General features: G+C 43.7%; 2 protein-coding genes across 4 annotated transcripts in view; both read left to right on the top strand.

Moving 5' to 3' along the window:
• Positions 1 to 20,122, top strand: part of LOC144692089 (uncharacterized) — a 981,581-nt gene that overhangs the window by 271,758 nt on the left and 689,701 nt on the right. The gene's annotated exons all lie outside the window — the stretch shown is intronic.
• ggt6 (gamma-glutamyltransferase 6) overlaps positions 1,008 to 20,122 on the top strand; it is a 54,140-nt gene continuing 35,025 nt past the window's right edge. For all 3 annotated transcript variants that reach the window (XM_078560616.1, XM_078560613.1, XM_078560606.1), the window contains exon 1: positions 1,008 to 1,143. In XM_078560616.1, the coding sequence (XP_078416742.1) occupies positions 1,089 to 1,143 (55 nt within the window). In that variant the 5' untranslated portion in view covers positions 1,008 to 1,088. The remainder of the gene's footprint in view (positions 1,144 to 20,122) is intronic.

The raw sequence follows: 20,122 nt of genomic DNA, 5'->3' as shown, positions 1-20,122 counted from the left end.
GGTGGAAGGGATGGTGCAGGCTGTCTGGGAGCCCCTTAAATACGGCGAGGGGGACCTTCGACCCCCATAAAATCACAGAAAGTTACCACGAGGCCACGGCAGGAGTCCCTGCCCACCCTGCAATGAGATGTTGTGAGCTCCTTGCGGACGCTTACATAATGAGCCGAACAGCACAAGATGCGTGGTCAGCTCTCCCGCCCCACAGCAGGAATCACTCCGCTTACATGCCCTCCACCAAACTTAGACTCCAGAATGGAAGATTCTGGCCCAGGCTACAGGGCCGGGTTAATAAAGTATTTAGGTATGGGCACGGGGGTGGGGGGAGGGTTATGTGGTATTCAGGTTATGGTGGTGGGGGGGGGGAGTTTATTCCCTGATTAGGTTATGGGGTGGAGTTTCATGCACTATTCAGATTATAGGGGGTAGGAGTTTATTTGCTATTCAGGTTATGGGGTGGAGTTTTATGCACTATTCAGATTATGGGGTAGGAGTTTATTCCCTGTTTAAATTATGGGGTGGAGTTTTATGCACTATTCAGATTATGGGGGTAGGAGTTTATTTGCTATTCAGGTTATGGGGTGGAGTTTTATGCCCTATTCAAATTATTGGGGGGGGTGGGGGGGGGGGGGGCAGGAGTTTATTTGCTATTCAGGTTATGGGGTGGAGTTTTATGCACTATTCAGATTATGGGGCACGAGTTTATTCCCTATTCAGGTTACGGAACAAGAGTTTATTCCCTATTCAGATTACGGGGCGGGAGTTTATGCGCTATTCAGGCTACGGGGCGGGGCTTTATTCCCCATTCAGGCTACGGGGCGACTTGTCCCACCGCCTCCAGCCGGTACAGGTGTGTCTGAGTCACCTGTCGCGGCAGTTCCCTGGCGCCGGCCGCTTGAGAGGTTGGTAAAATCGGCAAAGCCCGAAAGAAGACGGGGTTAGGGGTTGGGGTTTGGGTTTTGGGGGGGGGGAAGTGAGGGGCAAAGACCCCAGGGAAAGATCCCAGGGTCTGAGAGGGAGGTAGTAATCGAGGGGAAGGATGATTTCGGCCTCCCAGGTGCGTTACCAGAGGGTCCAGGCCGAGGACAGGAATGAGGAGGAGGAGGAGCAGGAGGAGGAAGGAAAAGTCACTATCAACCTGTACTCGTAAGTATTAAGTTTCTCAAATAATGGCACATGATTCTCTTTAAAAAAACAAGGAAAAAGTTGGACATGCATTCCTTATTTTTAAAAAAAATATGTGACCAGCAGTAAAACACCTGTGTTTAGATATTTCTGATGGAAGGCCAGTACTCTCTAATAAAATATAAAATGCTGTGACTGTAAATGCAGGAGATCCGTAACTTTTTTTTTGAGAAGGACAGTATTTATATAGTGCCTTTCACCACCTGCTGTATCAGCTGTGGGGCACAAAGTTCTGTGTCAGGTCCCACTTCAGGGCTTTATCGCAAAAATCAAGGTTGACACTCCAGTGTGGTACTGAGGAAGTGATGCTCTGTTTTTTTTCTGATGAGACTTTAAACAGAGACCCTATCTGCCTGCTCAAAGAAGTGTAGGAGAGTAATTCCTGTTCTTTTGGGCAAATTTATTCCCCCAATTAACATCACAAAAAGGAAGCAGATTTTTCTAGGCGTTATCACATCGCTGTTTGTAGATGTTTGCTGTGCACAAATTGACTGCTGCGTTTCTGACATTACAACATTGACCACACTTCAAAACTGGTTCACAGATAAACTGAGTAAAGAAGGCAGATTTCCTTTCCTAAAGGGCAGTTAGGATTTTAAAACACTTATTTTACAAATACTGGTTTTTTATTTACAAATTTTTTAAACTGAATTTAAAATCTCAACTTTTTGTAGTGGGATTCAAACTGGTGCTCTCTAGAATATGTAATATAAGTACGTACTAGGAACATAGCCACTACGCTAACATACACTCCATTGCAAAACACCTTAAGACAATCTCAAATTTGTTTCTCAATTTAAAAAAAATATATTCTTGGGTATGCTTGTCGGTAAGATCAAATTTATTTCCCAACCTTAGTTAACAATTGCTAAGGATGTTAAGGGATATTGTGGATTTTCAGTAACCCTGAGACTGATTTCCTTCCCATGTAGCAGTGGATATCTTGTGGGATTGCTCAGAGTGACAGGAAGAAGCCATTCAGCCCTCTGAGCTTTTCCCCCAATCAATTAGATCATGGCTGATCTCTGTCTTAACAACGTTTTTTGTTCCATATTCTTTTTGTGTTCACTGCCTGAAGGCAGGTCCTTGGTGATTGCTGTGGTTCAGCAACCGAAGTGCTGTGATTTTGTTTACTATGGGTTGGGTGAGGAGGCAGGCCCCGAGTCAAACCACGTGCTGTTGGCTTTTTAATCTGATCCAAACACAAGTTGTCTAACCAACTTGTTAACTGGTCCCTGCCTTGGTTCCATATCTCTTAATTAAAATCTATCAGTTTCAGTTTTGAAACTTTCAGTACCTCCCAGTATCAGCAGAATTTTTGGGGACAGTTCCAGGTTACCACTGCCCTTTATGTGAAGAAATGCTCCCTGACGTCACCTTGAACAGCCTAGTTCTAATTTTAAACCCCATTGTTCTGGATTACCCCCCTCCCCCCTGGAAATAGTTTCTATCTGTCCTATCTACTCCTTTAATCATCTTAAACACCTCGTTTAGTGTTTAATATCTAACGAGTAAATCCAAGCCTCATGGTTGGAGGGAGGAGCTGGTTTGAAGTGGTGTGTGCAAAGTACAGATGGTAAAATTCTAACAGGGCTAGACAGACTAGATGCAGGGAGGGGGTTTCCCCTGGTTGGGGAGTCTAGAACCAGGGGCCACAATGTCAGGATACGGGGCAGGCCATTTAGGACTGATGAAAAGTTTCTTCACTGAGGGTGGTCAACCTGTGGAATTTTCTCCCACCGACGGCTTTGGAGACTGGGTCACTGAGTATATTCAAGAAAGAAATTGATACATTTTTGGATACGAGGGGCATCAAGGGGTAAGGAGAGAAGCGAGAATATGGCGTTGAGAAAGAGGATCAGCCATGATCATATTGAATGGCGGAACAGGCTCGAAGGGCTGTATGGCCTACTCCTGCTCCTAGTTTCTATGTAAGCAAACAATGGATTCACTGGCATGGCTCTTGCTGTGTTGCAGTTGGTCAAAGGGAGAGTGTCCTGGTTCTAGGATCATGTTTGCTGAGATTACTGCATCGTGTACACAAATGGAAACGTTTTGAAGATTATTGGTAGATTCTACAGTTCCCTCCCAATACAATAGTCCTTGATTCCTGTCCTCCAGAGACTTGAGTACGTAAACCAGGCTGACTTTTGCAGTGTCAGCACTGAGGGAGTGCTTCACTGTTGGAGATGCTGCCTTTTGGATGAGACATTAAACTGAGATACTAGGGCCACTATTTGGAAGAAGAGCAGGGAATTTCTCCCTGGTGCCCTTGCCAACATTTATCCCTAGATAAATGTCACTAGAACAGTTTCATTGGTCGTTTATTTCATTACTGTGTGTGGGAACTTGCTGTGCACAAATTGGCTACTGTCTTTTTCCCCTATGTTATAGCAGTGACTATGCTTCAGAAGTACTTCATTGGCCATGAAATTCTTTGGATGCCCTGAGGCTGTGAAAGGTATTGTAGAGTGTATCTTGTTGGTTCTTTAACAGCACACTCAAGATCAGACAGCCAGGTCCTAACACTCTGCACAGCTTCCTTGCACGTTTATCTGCTGTGCTACTATGCCACAATATCCGCACCTCTGCTGTGAATAGATAGTTACACCATTTACTCTATACATAAAGCCTCACAGCTCCAGTATTAGTCACATTTTGATGCATAGTAAGAGCCACTTAAATCAACCAATTTATTTTGATAAATTCCTAATATGCCTGATGAAATGGATCAAAGTGTGTTTTTATTAATCATGTTGGTTTAAGAGCATTCATTACCACTTCTGAAGGTGCCAGGAGACTCTTAAGTTTATCTAGCATGGATTATTAATAGCCTCAGAAAATGCCCAGATTCATGGAATGTCTTTTATTAGTCTATTTATGAATGGCCTTGAAGTTGCTCACAGTTCCTTCTGTGGGACACTTACATTCTATGAAGTGTCAAGTTCTTTTACCTCAGTCGCGTTGTATCATGAAATTGCTACTGTGACTGGATGTCACTGTCTTTGCATCCCACTTGTGATTTGGTTTTAAGCTGTAAGGTTATCATTATATAGGTCTTTCAGACCTCCCCGCATTAGATGGCATTGCTGTTACTTGAAGGTCCATCTTCCCGATTGTCATTCTAGGTGCTGCACGTAAGTTTCTTGGATTCTTAATTTATTTTTGAACTTCACTAGTCTCCAGCATTTCCTGCAAGGGGGGCGGGGGGGTGGGGGGGTGGGGGTGGTCTTGCATCTCTGCTTTAGCAGGCTAATGTATTGCCCATTACGTGTAAACCATAAGACGTAGGAACAGAAGTAGGCCATTCAGCCCATCGAGTCTGTTCCACCATGCAATGAGATCATGGCTGATCTGATCATCCTCAATTCCACTTTCCTGTCTTTTCCCCATACCCCTTGAATCCCTTACTGATTAAAAATCTGTGTCTCTTAGCCTTGAATGTACCTAAGGACCCAGCCTCTACAGCCCTCTGCGGTAAAGAATTCCACAGATTCACTACCTTCTGAGAGAAGAAATTCCTCCTCATCTCTGGGTTAAATGGGTGCCCCCTTACTCTGAGATTAGGCCCTCTGGTCCTAGACTGTCCCACAAGGGGAAACCTCTCCGCATCTAGGATGAGATAAGGGCAGCATACTTAGAAGTAACTCCAGGAAACAGAATTTTTACAGCACAGAAGGAGGCTATCAGCTCATTGTGTCCATGCCAGCTCTCTGCAAGAGCAACTCGACTATCCGCACTCCAGTGCCTTTTCCCCGTAGCCCTGTAGATTTTTTTCTCTTCAGATAATTATCCGATTCTGTTTTGAAAGCCTCTATTGAATCTGCCTCCTTCATGCTGTCAGGCAATGTATTCTAGATCGTAGCCGCTCCCTGCATTTAAAAAAAACATGTTTCCTCTTGGCACCATTTCAAATCTGTGTCCTCTGGTTTTTGATCCTTTCACCAGTGAGAACAGCTTCTCCCTATCTTCTCTGCCCAGACCCCTCATGAGTTTGAACACCTCTGTCAAATCTCCTCTCAGTTGTTTCTTCATGAATGCCAGCCCCAGCTTTATCAGTCAATCCATGTAACTGAAGTCCCTCATCTGTCGAGCCATTCTCGTAAATCCTTTCTGCACCATGCCCAATGCCTTCACGCCCTTTCTAAAGCGTGGTGTCCAGGATAGGACATGCTATTCCAGTTAAGGATACAAGTTCAGAGCAGGAGTAGGTCATTTGGCCCCTCGAGCCCGCTCCACTATTCAGTAAGATCATGGCTGATCTGATTGTGGCCTCAGCTCCACATTCCACCTACCTTTCACTCCCTTGTTGGTGAAGAACCTATCTACCTCTGCCTTAAAAATATTCATTGACCCTGCCTCCACTGCTCTCTGGGGAAGAGAGCTCCAAAGATTCATGACCCTCTAAGAGAAAAAAATTCTTCTCATCTCAGTCTTAAATGGGAGACCCATTATTTTTAAACTCTGTCCCCTAGTTCTATTCTCTCCCCCAAGGAGAAACATCCAGTCAACATCCACCCTGCCAAGTCCTCTCAGGATCTTATTTGTTTCAATAAGATCACCTCTCGAATCTTCTAAACTCCAATGGGTATAGGTCCAGCCTGTCCACTCTTCCAGCTGGGAAGAGTGTCCTGCAGTCAGTATCACGGTGAAGCAGTCTGGGAAGAGTGTCCTGCAGTCAGTATCGCGGTGAAGCAGTCTGGGAAGAGTGTTCTGCAGTCAGTATTGCGGTGAAGAAGTCTGGGAAGAGTGTCCTGCAGTCAGTTCTTGTTGAAAATAACAAGAGTGACATCACAAGACAGCACGAGAGAGCGGCGGAGAGATCAGAACCAGCTCGAGTGTGGGGAAGCTTCAAAAAGTGACGTCAGCACAAAAGTAAGAGTAGTGGGTAAGTGTTTTTCTCCAGTTTAAAATAGATTAAGCCAAAGAAAGGTAAGGGTTCTAGCTTTTATTTAAAGTACATAAATAATTTAACATTTTTTTTACTGTATTTAACTTAAAGTAATGGTTTTTTTTCAACTAGAGGCATGGCAGGGCAGCTCAGTCCCATATTATGTACCGCCTGCAACATGTGGGAAGTCCAAGGTGTCCTTGCGCTCTGACTGACCATGTGTGCAGGAAGTGCCTCCAGCTGCAGCTACTTGATTTCCGAGTTTCGGAGCTTTAGCGGCAGCTGGAGGCACTGAGGTGCATCCACAAGGCTAAGAGTTTCGTGGATAGCACCTTTTGAGATGTGGTCACCCCACAGCTTATGGAAGTGCAGACAGAGAGGGAATGGGTGACCATCAGTCAGGCAGGTAGTCAGGAAATCCCCAGGGTGCATCTCGCATGAGAACCGCTTTTCTGTGTTGGAAAACGGTGAGGGTGACGGTTCCTCTGGGGAGTGCAGCTCATGGCACTGTGAGTGGCTCAGCTGCACAGGGGAGGAGGAAGAAGACGGGAAGAGCAATAGTGATAGGAGACTCGATAGTAAGGGGAACAGACAGGTGTTTCTGCGGCCGTAGACGTGACTCCAGGATGGTATGTTGCTTCCCTGGTGCCAGGGTCAAGGATATCACTGAACGGCTTCAGGGCATTCTAAAGGGGGAGGGCAAGCAGACAGAGATCGTGGTACATATTGGTACCAATGACATAGGTAGAAAGAGGGACGAGGTCCTGCAAGCAGAATTTAGGGAGCTAGGAAACAGATTAAAATACAGGACCTCAAAAGGTAGTGATCTCTGGATTACATCCACTGCCACGTGCTAGTGAGTATAGAAATAGGAGGTTAGTCTAGATGAATATGTGGCTGGAGAGATGGTGCAGGAGGGAGGGCTTTAGATTTCTGGGACATTGGGACCATTTCTGGGGGCGGTGGGAATTGTGCAAGGTAGACAGCTTGCACCTGAACCGGAATGGGACCAACATCCTTGCAGGGAGGTTTGCTAGTGCTGTTGGGGAGGATTTAAGCTAACTTAGCAGGGGGATGGGGTCCTGAGAGGAGGTTCAGCAGGGGGAGATGCACAGCCAAAATTGGAAGAGAGAGCAAGTGAGTCTGGAAGACATAAAAATTATAGGCCAGTTAAGGCACAAGGGAGTTTGGCAAGGTTGGATGGTATTTATTTTAATGCAAGGAGTCTGACGAGTCAGGCAGATGAGTTCAGGGCACAAATCAACACATGGAAGTATGATGTCATTGCTGTCACAGAGACATGGATGAGAGAGGGGCAGGATTGGCAGCTCAATATTCCAGGATATAGGGTCTTCAGGTGAGACAGGGAAGGAGGTAAAAGAGGAGGGGGTATCACAATATTGATCATGGAATCAATTACAGCAGTAAGGAGGGATGACATTTTAGATGGCTCCTCAAATGAAGTCAAATGGGTGGAACTGAAAAACAAAAAAGGAGCAATCACATTGCTGGGAGTGTACTATAGGCCCCCAAACAGTCAGAGAGAAATAGAAGAGCAGATATGAAGGCAACTTTCAGAGAAGTGTAAAAATAATGGGGTAGTAATAGTGAGGGATTTCAACTTCCCCAACTGGATTACTGGATTAGTCATAGTGTTTAGAGGGAGCGGAATTCTTAAAATGCATTTAGGAGAGCTTTTTAAGCCAGTATGCAGAAGGTCCAACAAGAGAGGGGTTGGTCCTAGACTTAATTTTAGGGAATGAAGCTGGGCAAGTGGTAGAGGTATCAGTGGGGGAGCATTTTGCAGACAGTGATCATAGATTGTTATGGAAAAGGACAAGGATGGGCCAGAAATCAGAGTTCTAAACTGTGGGATGGCCGATTTTAATAAGATCAGATATGATTTGGCCAGAGTGGACTGGGAACAGCTACTTTTAGGTAAATCTGTATCAGAGCAGTGGGACTCATTCAAGAAGGAAATAGGGAGAGTACAGGGCCAACATATTCCAGTAAAGACTAAGGGCGGGACCAACAAATCCAGGGAACCCTGGATGTCGAGGGATATACAGGATTGGATAAAGAGAAAAAGGGAGGCTTATGGCAGATACCGAGGGCTCAAAACAGCGGAAGCCCTAGAGGAATATAGAATGTGTAGGGGGGAACTTAAAAATGAAATTAGGAGAGCCAAAAGGGGGCATGAAAGAAGATTGACAGGTAAAATAAAGGAAAATCCAAAGTTATTTTACAAGTACATTAAGACTAAGAGGATAACTAGGGAAAGAGTAGGGCCCATTAAGGACCATAGTGGTAATTTGTGTGTGGAGCCGGAAGACGTAGGTAGGGTTCTAAATGAATACTTTGTGTCGGTGTTCACAAGTGAGAGGGACGACGTGGGTATGGAAATCAGGCATAAGGACTGTGATATAATTAAAGAAATTAGCATAGAAACAGAGGAGGTTCTAAGTGGTCTGGCAGGCTTAAAAGTAGATAAATCTCCAGGCTCAGATAAAATGTATCCCAGGCTGTTGAGTGAGTCAAGGGAGGAGATAGCAGGGGCGCTGGCAATCATTTTCAATACCTCTCTGGCCACAGGAGAGGTGCCAGAGGACTGGAGGACAGCCAATGTGGTGCTGCTATTCAAGAAGGGAGGAAGGGATAAAGTAGGGAACTACAGGCCAGTCAGTGGTGGGGAAACTATTGGAAGAAATTCTGAGGGACAGAATTAATCTACACTTGGAGAGGCAGGGATTAATCAAGGACAGTCAGCATGGTTTTGTTAAGGGGAGGTCATGTCTGACCAATTTGATTGAATTTTTTGAAGAGGTGTGTAGATGAGGGCAATGCATTTGACGTAGTCTATTTGGACTTCAGCAAGGCTTTTGATAAGGTCCCGCATGGGAGACTGATAACGAAGTTAAGAGCCCTTGGGATCCAAGTCAATTTGGCAAATTGAATCCAGAATTGGCTGAGTGGCAGGAAGCAGAGGGTGATGGTCGAGGGGTGTTTTTGTGACTGGATGCCTGTGCCCAGTGGGGTTCCACAGGGATTGGTGTTGGGTCCCTTGCTGCTTGTGGTAGATTTAAGCTTGAATGTAGGAGGGTTGATCAGTAAGCTCACGGATGACACGAAAATTGGTGGGGTGGTAAATAGTGAGGAGGGTAGCTTTAGATTACAGGAGGATATAGACGGACTGGTCAGATAGGCTGATCAGTGGCAAATGGAATTTAATCTGGATAAGTGTGAGGTGATGCACTTGGGCAGGACAAAGAAGGCACGGGAATACACGATGAATGGTAGGACCCTGGGAAGTACCGAGGATCAGAAGGACCTTGATGTGCATGTCCAGCGGTCCCTTAAGGTAGTGGGACAGGTAGGTAAGGTGGTTAAGAAGGCATATGGGATACTTGCCTTTATTAGCTGAGGCATAGAATATAAGAGCAGGGAGGCTATGCTGAACTGTATAAAATGCCGGTTAGGCCACAGCTAGAGTATTGCGTGCAGTTCTGGAATCCACATTATAGGAAGGATGTGATTGCACTAGAGACAGTGCAGAGGAGATTTACCAGGATGTTGCCTGGGCTGGAGAGTTTTAGTTATGAGGTGAGATTGGATAGACTGGGGTTATTTTCCCTAGAGCAGAGGAGATTGAGGGGGGACATGATTGAGGTGTCTAAAGTTGAGGGGCATAGATAGGGTAGACAGGAAGGAACTTTTTCCCTTGGTGGAGGGATCAGTAACCAGGGGACATAGACTTAAGGTAAGGGGCAGGAGGTTTAGAGGGGATGTGAGGAAGAATTTTTTCACCCAGAGGGTGGTGGGAATCTGGAACTCACTGCCTGAAAGGGTGGTAGAGGCAGAAACCCTCATAACATTTAAGAAGCATTTGCATGTGCATTTGCAATGCCATGGTCTAGTGCTGGAAAATGGGATTAGAATAGGTATTGTTTGACTGGCGCAGACTCGATGGGCCTTCTCTGAACTGCTTCTAATGCATTTCTATCCTTTCTTAAATAAGGAGAACAAGACTGTACACAGTACTTTCAGATTGTGCTCTCACTGACACCCTGTAAACCTGTAGCAAAACATCCCTACTTTTATATTCCATTCCCCTTGCAATAAATGACATTTCATTTGCCTTCCTAATCACTTGCTGTACCTGTATGACAGGGGTCGGTTAGCTCAGTTGGCTGGATGGCTGGTTTGTGATGCGGTGACGCCAACAGCGCGGGTTCAATTCCTGTACTGACTGAGGTCACCCATGAAGGCCCCACCTTCTCAACCTCACCCTTCGCCTGGGGTGTGGTGACCCTCAGGTTAAACTCACCACCAGTCGTCTCTGCCTAGCGAGAGAGCAGCCTATGGTCCTCTGGGACTACGGTGACTTTTGTACTTTTATACTAACTTTTCCTAATTCATGTACCAGGACACCTAGATCTGTTTTTTTACTTCTAAGTTCTGCAACCTGCCTCCGTTTAAATAATATGCTGCTTTTCCATTCTTCCTGCCAAAGTGAACAAGCGCACACTTTCCTATTTGCACACACAAAAAATTGGCATGTTCTGCATAAGAGTCTTATTCAACCCAAAATGTTAACTCTATTTCTCTTTCCACAGATGCTACCAGACTGCTGAGTTGTTTTGCAGCATTTTCTGTTTTCATTTCACGTTTTCTCACATACTCCATTTGCCAAATTTTTGTCCACTCACTTAACCTATGTCCCTTTGCAAACTCCTTATATCCTCTTCACAACTTACTTTCCTACCTATCTTTGTGTCATCAGCAAATTTAGCAACCATACATTTGGTCCCTTCATCCAAATCATTCTTAAATTGTAAATAGCTGAGGCCCTAGCACTGATCCCTGTGGCACTCCACTTATCACATCTTGTTAACCTGAAAAAGACCCATTTATCCCCACACTCTGCTTTCTGTCAGCTAACCAATCCTCTATCCGTACTAATATGTTACCCCCACAGCAAGAGCTCTTATTTTGTGTAATAAGCTTCAATGTGACACCTTGTCAAATGCTTTCTGGAAATCTTAAGTATAGCATATCCACAGATTCCCCTTTACCCATGTTTTCTTGTTACTTCCTCAAATAACTCCCAATAAATTAATCAAACATGATTTCCCATTTACAAAACCACATTGATTCTGCTTGGTTGCATTGAGATTTTCTAAGTGCTCCGCTATAACCTCAATAGATTCCAGCAATTTCCCTACGACAGAAGTTAAGCCAGCTGGCCTGAAGTTTCCTGCTTTCTGTTTCCCTCCTATTTTCCAATCTGATGGGACTTTTCCAGAATATAGGGAATTTTGGAAAATTAAAACCAATGCACCTACTATCTCAGCAGCCACTCCTTCTAAGACCCTAGGATGAAATCCATCAGGACCTGGGGACTTGTCAGCTTTTAGTTCTAATAATTTTCTTTGTACCCTTTCCCTGGTGATTGTAATTGTTTTAAGTTTCTCCCTCCTTTTCACCTCTGATTCACAATTATTTCTGGAACGTTATTTGCATCCTCTACAGTGAAAACAGACACAAAATATCTTGAAATTCATCCGCCATTTCCTTATTTTCCATTACTATTTCCCCATTCTCACTCTTAGAAGACCAACGCTCACTTTACTTTTTTCCTTTTTAAATACTTGTAGAAACTCCTCTCTGTTTTTATATTTCTATCTAGTTTTCTCTTGTACCCTAATTTCTCACTCCTTATTAATCTTTTAGTCATTCTTTGCTGCTCTTTATGTTCTGTCCGTTCCTTGTGGAATTATACGCTTTTTCTTTCAATTTGATACTATCTTTAATTTCCTTAGTTAGCCGCAGATGGTGTCCTTGGCTTAGAATCTTTCTTTCTCACTGGAATGTGTCTTTTCTGTGTCTTCTGAAATATATCCTGAAACGTCTACCACTGCATCTCGACTGACCTATCCCTTAACCTAATTTCCCGGTTCCCAGAACACTCTAATCTGATTTACCCTATGCCAGTTTGCTTGTGGCTCAGTTAGCGATCCAGAGATTATTACCCTTTCAGGTTCTGGTTTTGTGTTTTAATTTGGCCCCTGGCTCCTCATAACTGACTTTGCAGAACTTCTTTCCTATTTCCAATGTTGTTGGTACCTACATGGACCATGACAACCAGATCCTCCCCCTACCACTGCAAGTTTCTCTCCAGCCCAGAGCTGATATCCTGAACCTGGGCACTGGGCAGGCAACACAGCTGTCTGGACTCCTCTCAGTTGCAGAGAACTGTCTCTATCCCCCTGACTATACTGTCCCCAACTACCACTACATTCCTATTAACGCCCCCCCACTTGAATGGCTTCCTGTACAGTGGTGCCACAGTCACTTTGCACATCCACTCTGCGTCCACCACTTTCATCCATGCAGGCCACGAGAACCTCCAGCTTGTTGGACAATTGCAAAGGCCGAGGCTCCTCCTCTTTCTATCTTCCGGGTCCCTTACCTCTCAGTCCACTCTCAGTCACGCCCTCCTGTCCCTGACTACTGACCAGTAAGAAGACCCTATCCTAAGGGGTGTGACTGTCTCCTGGTACAAAGTGTCCTGGTAATTTCCCCCCTCCCTGATGCATTAGTGTCTGCAGCTCAGCCTCCAGCTCAATGACTCTGAGCCAAAGCTCCTCAGCTGCAGACACTCACTGCAGACAGGTTTGCCTTGAATCACCCTGGCGTCCAGGAACTCCCAAATTCTGCAGCTGCAACACATCACCTGCCCTGCCATCTTTATGTATTAATTAATTTTTTCTTCATTAATTTATAATTAATAAACACCGCTACTCCCAATAACCTTTACCGCTGCTAGTAAACCTTACTACAACTAATAAAATCTTACAGTTACTAATAAATTACGAGCTTTGAAGGTAAATGAGCAAAATATTCACCAACAAATCACATATCTGTTTTCCTGTGATGTCACACTTTGATTTCTCTCAGAATGCGGCCGCCAGTGCTCTGGAGCCACAGACTGGACTGGATTGGATAGTTCTCTGGGTGCTGCTGACTGCCTCTGGCCCTCCTTTCGCCTGCTCCTCTGGGTGCTGCTGACTGCCTTCGGGCCCTCCTCTGGCCTGCTCCTCTGGTGGTGATGAGCCAGTGTTTTATATAGCGTAAGAAGGAAATGGGAGAGGTCAAGTTGGCTGGGCATGATTCATCTCCGTTTGTAACCAAAGGTTGTGGGAGAAGCCTTTAAGATTGCAGAACTGTAGGGAAGAGGGACATCCCAATATCTGATGATGGAGCATCCGCAGCCCTCCGGGGTGTGGAATCCTAAAGATTCACAGCACTTGGAGTAAAGAAATGTTTTCTCATCTCAGCCCTAAATGATCATCCCTTTATCCTGAGTCTGTGCCCTGTGTTTTAGATTCCCCAGTCAGCAGAAACAACCTCTGTGTCCAGCCTGTCAAGTCCCTTCAGAATTTTGTCGGTTTCAATGAGATCACCTCTCATACTTCTAAACTCCAGAGAATATAAACCCAATTTACTCAGCTGCCCATCATTGGACAACCCCCTCATCCCAGGTACCAATTTAGTGAACCTTTGCTGTAATGTCTCCAATGTTAAGTATATCCTTTCTTAAAAGTGGAGACCAAAACTGCACACAGTATTCCAGGCGTGGCCTCGCCAAAGCCCTGCACTATTGTAGCAAGACTTTTTTATTCTCGTACTCCAATTCCCTTGCAGTGAAGGACAACGTGCCATTTTCCTTCCTAATTGTTTGCTGTACCTGCATGCTAACTTTGTGTCCCTTGTACGAGCACACCCAAGTCCCTAACATCAATATTTACAAGTTTCATGCCTTTTAAAGAATATTCTGCTTTTCTATTCTTGACCAAGTGAATAACCTCTCACTTCCATTGGTCCACCAACACACCAAATTTGAGTTCTCTTCTTTGTGTTCAAATCCCTCCATGGCCTTATGCGTCCCCTATTTCTGTGACCACCTCCAACCCCATAAGAGTTCCCTCCACTCCTCCAAATCTGACACCTTGAACATCCCTGATTTTCATTACTCTACCATTGGCAACCACCCAAGGCTCTAGAATCCTCTCTACCTCTCTGTCCTCCTTTTAAGATGCTCCTTAAAACCTTCCCCTAATATCTCCTTATGTGTCAATCAAATTTTGACAGATAATGCTCCAGTGATGTAACTTGGGACCTTTTTTGTTAAAGGTACTATATAAAAGCAAGTTGTTGTGTGTTGCCTCGCCGCTCTAAGGAGAATAAGAGGAGATTTGATGGAGGTTTTTAAAATCATGAATAGCTTACGTAGAGTTAAGAAAGAGAATTTGCTTCTAATGGCTCAAGGTTCAATAACCAAAGGACACAGATTTAAGATAATTGGCAAAAGAACCAGAGGGGACAATGGAAAAACTTCTTTACACAACAACAAATGGTTAGGATTTGGAGTACGCAGCATGATAAGCTAATGGAAACAGATTCAATAGCATTCAAAAGGCAGTTGTCTAAAATATTGTAGGGATATGGGGCAAGAGTGGGTGAAGAAGTTAGATACCATTCAAGACAAAGCAACCTTCTTGATCGGCACCCCATTCATCACCATAAACATTCACTCCCTCCACCACTGGCACACAGTGACAGCAGTGCTTACGATATACACTGCTGCAACTTGCTAAGGCTCCTTCAACAGCATCTTTCAAACCCGAGACTGACTACTTAGGAGAATGAGGGCAGCAGACTCATGGGAAATCCACCAGCTGCAAGTTCCCCTCCAAGCCACACATCATCCTGACTTGGAAATATATTTCCGTTCCTTCCCTGTCACTAGGTCAAAATTCCTAAAACTCCTTCCCTAACAGCACTGTGGGTGTAACTAGACCACAAGGACTGCAGCAGTTCAAGGTGGTGGTTCGCCATCATCTGCTCAAGGGCAACAGGAGATGGGCAATAAATGCTTGTCTGGCCAGTGACACCCACATCCCAAGAATGAATAAAAATACGTGGGACTAACTGAATTACTCTTCAAGAGAACTGGAGCATACTTGGAATGGCCGAATGGTGGTGTCCTGTGCTTTATGATTCTGTGATTTACTCCCCAAATGTAATGACCAACAAGCCCCATTCTATGGGGAGAGAGACACAGATAACGTTTCGAGCCCGTATGACTCTTCTAGATCTGAAGAAGAGTCATACGGACTCAATGTTATCTCTGTCTCTCTCTCTCTCTCTCCACGGCTGCCAGACCTGCTGAGTTTTTCCAGCATTTTTTGTTTTCGTTTCAGATTTCCAGCATCCACAGTATTTTGCTTTTATTATATAAGCCTCATTCTGTGCCTACTTATAAGGTTGAATCCTGACTCTTTCAATTTCCACCCAAATGTGCCGTACTTTGAAAGAGTCTAGGCCCACGTTGAATTGTCTTAAAATTAGAGCCACCCCTTTCAGAAACAAAACACTTCTACACACATTTTCTCCTCCTGTCGCCTCTGGTTCTTTGCCAGTCACCTTCAATCTGTGTCCTCTGGATCCTGACCCTCCTGCCACTGTAAATAGTTTCTCCTTTTCTGCTCCATTAAAACACTTCATGATTTTGAACACCTCTTAAATCTCTACATAACCTTCACTGCTTTAAATAATAATGAATTTACAAACACAATAAGTAAAGATTTGTAAATAAAATAAAATTTACAATCCTATGCACTACAAACTCTGCTGGCAAGTGACTCTCTGTGAATATTAAACCGGTGATTCGATGGTGGAAACAGCAAATGTAAACTGCTGTATCTTTGCTTGGGCGGTTTATAGGATTAACTAAACCACTCAATTGGATTACTGCCTTGTAATTCACCGAGCTATCTATTGTCCTCTGCGTAATGACATTTTGATTAATGCGCCTCTCTGCCTGCCTGTTTGCAAATATTTACATACCCTGTGGCATATCTAAAATCTCGCAGAGGACTGGAGAACAAAGGTTCACACTTGCCTTCACCCCCCCCTCTCCCCTCCCGCCCTTTCTCATAAGCTCCTTATTTAAGGTGAGCTGACTGGGGAGAGGCAGAGGTAAGTTGATCAAGGTCGTATCTGAATGATCTCGTAGCGGGCTGGCACTGGCAGACAGCCGGGCACTCCCTGGCGGATGACATGCTGCATGTTATTTAAGGTGAAATTTACTTTCGTAGAGTTGGGGGTCGATCGTATGTATAAGAGGAATGTAGAAAGGGCGAAATTTATTTTAGCTGGCAGGGGTGTGCGAAATAAACAAGTAGCTGTTTCCTTAAGTTATCGCCCAGATGTATTCTGCAGCTGTCTGTTTTCATTCATTTAAGATGTTTATTGAAATGGGGGTCGCAGACTTGAAGTTAATACAGGAAGCGCACTGATGTCATTTTCAAGAAGTTACGTTGGATCGTGGGAGTGCCCTCCTGCTCCTCGATCAAACCCAGAATGAACCAAACCTTTAAGATTCAGAAAATGCTGGAAAAACTCAGCAGGTCTAAGAGCACCTGTGGAGATAGACAGTGTTAATGTTTTGAGTCTGTATGACACACTTTCATAGCTCTGAAGAAATCATATGGACTTGAAACGTTAACTCTGTTTCTCTCTCCACAGATGCCGCTAGACCTGCTGAGTTTTTCCAGCATTTCCTGTTTCTGTTTTAAGATTTCCAGCATCCGCAATATTTTTTGCTTTCATCCAAGTATCATTTCATGTCTGGCTCTGTTGTAAACTAATGGATAGAGATTAATTGCTGTAATGAATCAACAATTCCATCATTATTGTATAATGTGACCGCCTGGATGTAAAGTCCAAAGACATAGTGAAACAATGGGAATTTGCATTCAAAGAGGAAAATATGTATAAAGGAGTGAAGGCAGTGTGTAAGGGTAGGCATTCTAAGATCTAACAAGTGTGAAAAGCCTTCAGTATCTAAGCCTCAAGCTGCTGTCTACAAAGAACTGAAGTTAGGAAAACTCACTTTTTGAATTCGACTGTTTCAGGATATTGTGTGTTACTTTGCCTGGGTCTTTTAAAATCTGTGTCTTACTGTTGCCTTAACAAAGGTGTAACTGGGGTTTAGATTAATTAGGGGAGTTAGAAGTTATCATAGTAATTTGTAGATCTATGTGTGTACATAAAATCATTTCTTCTATTAATAAAGGATTAATTTAGTTTTGTAAGAAACCTATAAGACTCAGTGGTCTTATTACTACTGAATTCAAGACATGCATCTCGAAATTTATACAAATGGCAAAACAGTTGTGGCAGTTGTTTCATGTTTCTGTTTGGGATTTGAGCAGCTCAGCATTTACCATTGACTGTGCCGTAACAAAGCTAGGGGCTCTGTGCGGGGTATATTTGAGATTCCTTGATTGGGTTGGAGTTGGTGAATCTTAGGGCTATGAGTACTAGAAGCACTTTGAATTCAGGAGTTGGGGTGAAGTTTTTTTTGAAGTGGTGAGACTGCAATATGGCCTTGGCAGGTGCTAAGACTTGTCTGGGAGTTAAAGTATTAACTTTGGCTGGTTTGCAAAAGGTAACTTAAGTAAATGGTATTGGTGGATAAGTTACAATTGGGATTACCTGCAGGGGCAAAGAAATCAGACATAATTGAAGGTGTAGCACAGCATTTGAAATTGGAAGGAATACCTGAGAGACCAAGTCCTCCAAGGTGGGGTAGGTCATTGGAATGGGCTCAAATTCAGTTGCAAATGAAAAAATTGGAACTAGAGGCAACAGAAAAAGAAAAGAGAAAGGGAATTCCAAAGGGATCAGGCAGAAAGGCAGAAGAGAGAGAGAGAGAAAGAAAACAAGAAAGGGAATTGGAAATGGCGAGGCTAGAAAAGAGGAGTGAGAAAAAAAGAGATAGAATTCCAGTTTAAAATACAGGCATTTGAAAAAAGAGACACCAGAAGGTGAGGAAGGACTTATTTCCAGATCAGAACCCAGTGGGGAGATGTTTAAATTTGTACAAGCTCTTCCAAAGTTTGAGGAAAGAGATGCTGAAGCATTAGACCATAAATGTAGGAGCAGAAGTAGGCCATTCGGCCCATCGAGTCTGCTCTGCCATTCAATGAGATCATGGCTGATCTGATAATCCTCAACTCCACTTTCCTGCCTTTTCCCCATAACCCTTGATTTCTTTACTGATTAAAAATCTGTCTTGAATATACAATATACTTAATGACCCAGTTTCTACAGCCCTCTGCGGTAAAGAGTTCCATAGATTAACTACCCCCTGAGAGAAGAAATTCCTCCTCATCTCTGTTTTAAGTGGGTGACCCCTTACTCTGAGATTATGCCCTCTGGTCCTAGACTCTCCCACAAGGTGAAACAACCTCTCAGCATCTACCCTGTCAAGCCCCCTAAGAATCTCATATGTTTTAATAAGGTCACCTCTCATTCTTCTAATGAGTACAGGCCCAATCTACTCAACCTCTCCTCATAAGAAAATCCCTCTTTACCCGGAATCAAACTGGTGAACCTTCCTTGGACTGCCTCCAATGCCAGTGTATCTTTCCTTAGATAAGGGGACCAAAACTGTTCACAGTATTCTAGGTGTGGTCTAACTAGTGCCTTGTACAGTTTTAGCAAGACTTCTGTATTTTTATACTCCATTCCTTTTGAAATAAAGGCCAACATTCCATTTGCCTTCCCTATTACCTGCTGAACGTTCATGTTAGCTTTTTGTGATTCATGCACAAGGACTCCCAAATCCCTCTGTGCTGCAGCTTTCTGCAGTCTTTCTCCATTTAAATAATATTCAGCTTCTCTATTCTTCCTGCCACAGTGCATAATCTCACATTTTCCCACATTATATTCCATCTGTCACTTTTGCCCACTCACTTAACCTGTCTATATCCCTCTGTAGACTCCTTTATTTCATTTGAGAAGATAGCTAAACAGATGAAATGGCCACGGGAAAACTGGGCATTGTTGTTGCAACTTCGGTTAGTGGGTAGAGCACATGAGCTTTATGCTCCACTGTCAGAAGAAATGTCGGTGAACTATGATGTGGTAAAAAAAGGCTATTTTGAGTGCATGTGAGTTGGTTCCTGAAGCATACAGGCAGAAATTTAGGAAAATGAGAAAACAGCCTGGGCAAACTTATATTGAGTTTGGAAGTGTAAAACAAAGTAATTTTGACCGGTGGGCACAGGCATTAAAGATAGAGACAACATATGCAGCTCTTAGGGAGGTAATTCTTTTGGAAGAATTTAAAGATTTGATTCCTTTGGTAGTGAGAACTCATGTGGAGGAACAGAGGGTTGAAATGGTAAGACAAGCAGTAGAGATAGCTGATGGTTGAGTTAGTTCATTGAGCTTAACCTTTTTGTCATCACCCTTTTAAATCAGTGATAGGTAAAGAAGTGGGAATGTGTTCACAGTTTACTCAAGAGAATTCTGAGGTGTAGGTTGCAGAAATGTTTAAAGACTTTGTATGTGAAGGGGAAAGTCTTCCCATGTGTACCGGGTAGAGTAGGTAAAGATCTTAAAATTTTAAGAGACACAGGGGTGAGTCAATCTTTAATGTTGTGGGATAGAGATATTTGTTGTTCACAGGGAGTATTGCAGGAACAGGTGATAATAAATGGAGTTCATGGAGATGCGAAACTTATTCCATTGTGGAAGGTAAATTTAAAGAGTAAGTGGAAAACAGGTGAGGTGATTGTTGGAGTAGTGGAAAAATTGCCCATTGCAGGGGTTCAGTTTATTCTGGGTAATGATATAGTTGAATCACAGATGTGATGCCTATGGTAGTTGAGCAGCCTGTAGAAGTGTTTTCAACAGAAGTGTTGCAGAGAGAGTATCCTGGACTGTTTCCAGATTGTGTGATAATGAGATCACAGGCTCATAGGTTGAAACAAGAAGAGCAGGAAGCTCAGAGGCAGAGGGAAGGTGTGGAAGTCCAATTAGCTGACACTGTGTTTGATAAAGGCAAAATACTGCAGATGCTGGAAATCTGAAACTAAAACAAAAACAAAAAATGCTGGAAAAACTCCGCAGGTCTGACCGCATCTGTGGAGAGAAAGACAGAGTTAACGTTTCGAGTCTGTATGACAGACTCTG

This window comes from Cetorhinus maximus, chromosome 2, assembly GCF_964194155.1.
Source record: "Cetorhinus maximus chromosome 2, sCetMax3.hap1.1, whole genome shotgun sequence".
NCBI classification, from domain to species: Eukaryota; Metazoa; Chordata; class Chondrichthyes; order Lamniformes; family Cetorhinidae; genus Cetorhinus; species Cetorhinus maximus.
Note: the sequence above shows the minus strand (reverse complement) of the source record. Positions and strands in the feature narration are given on the sequence as shown.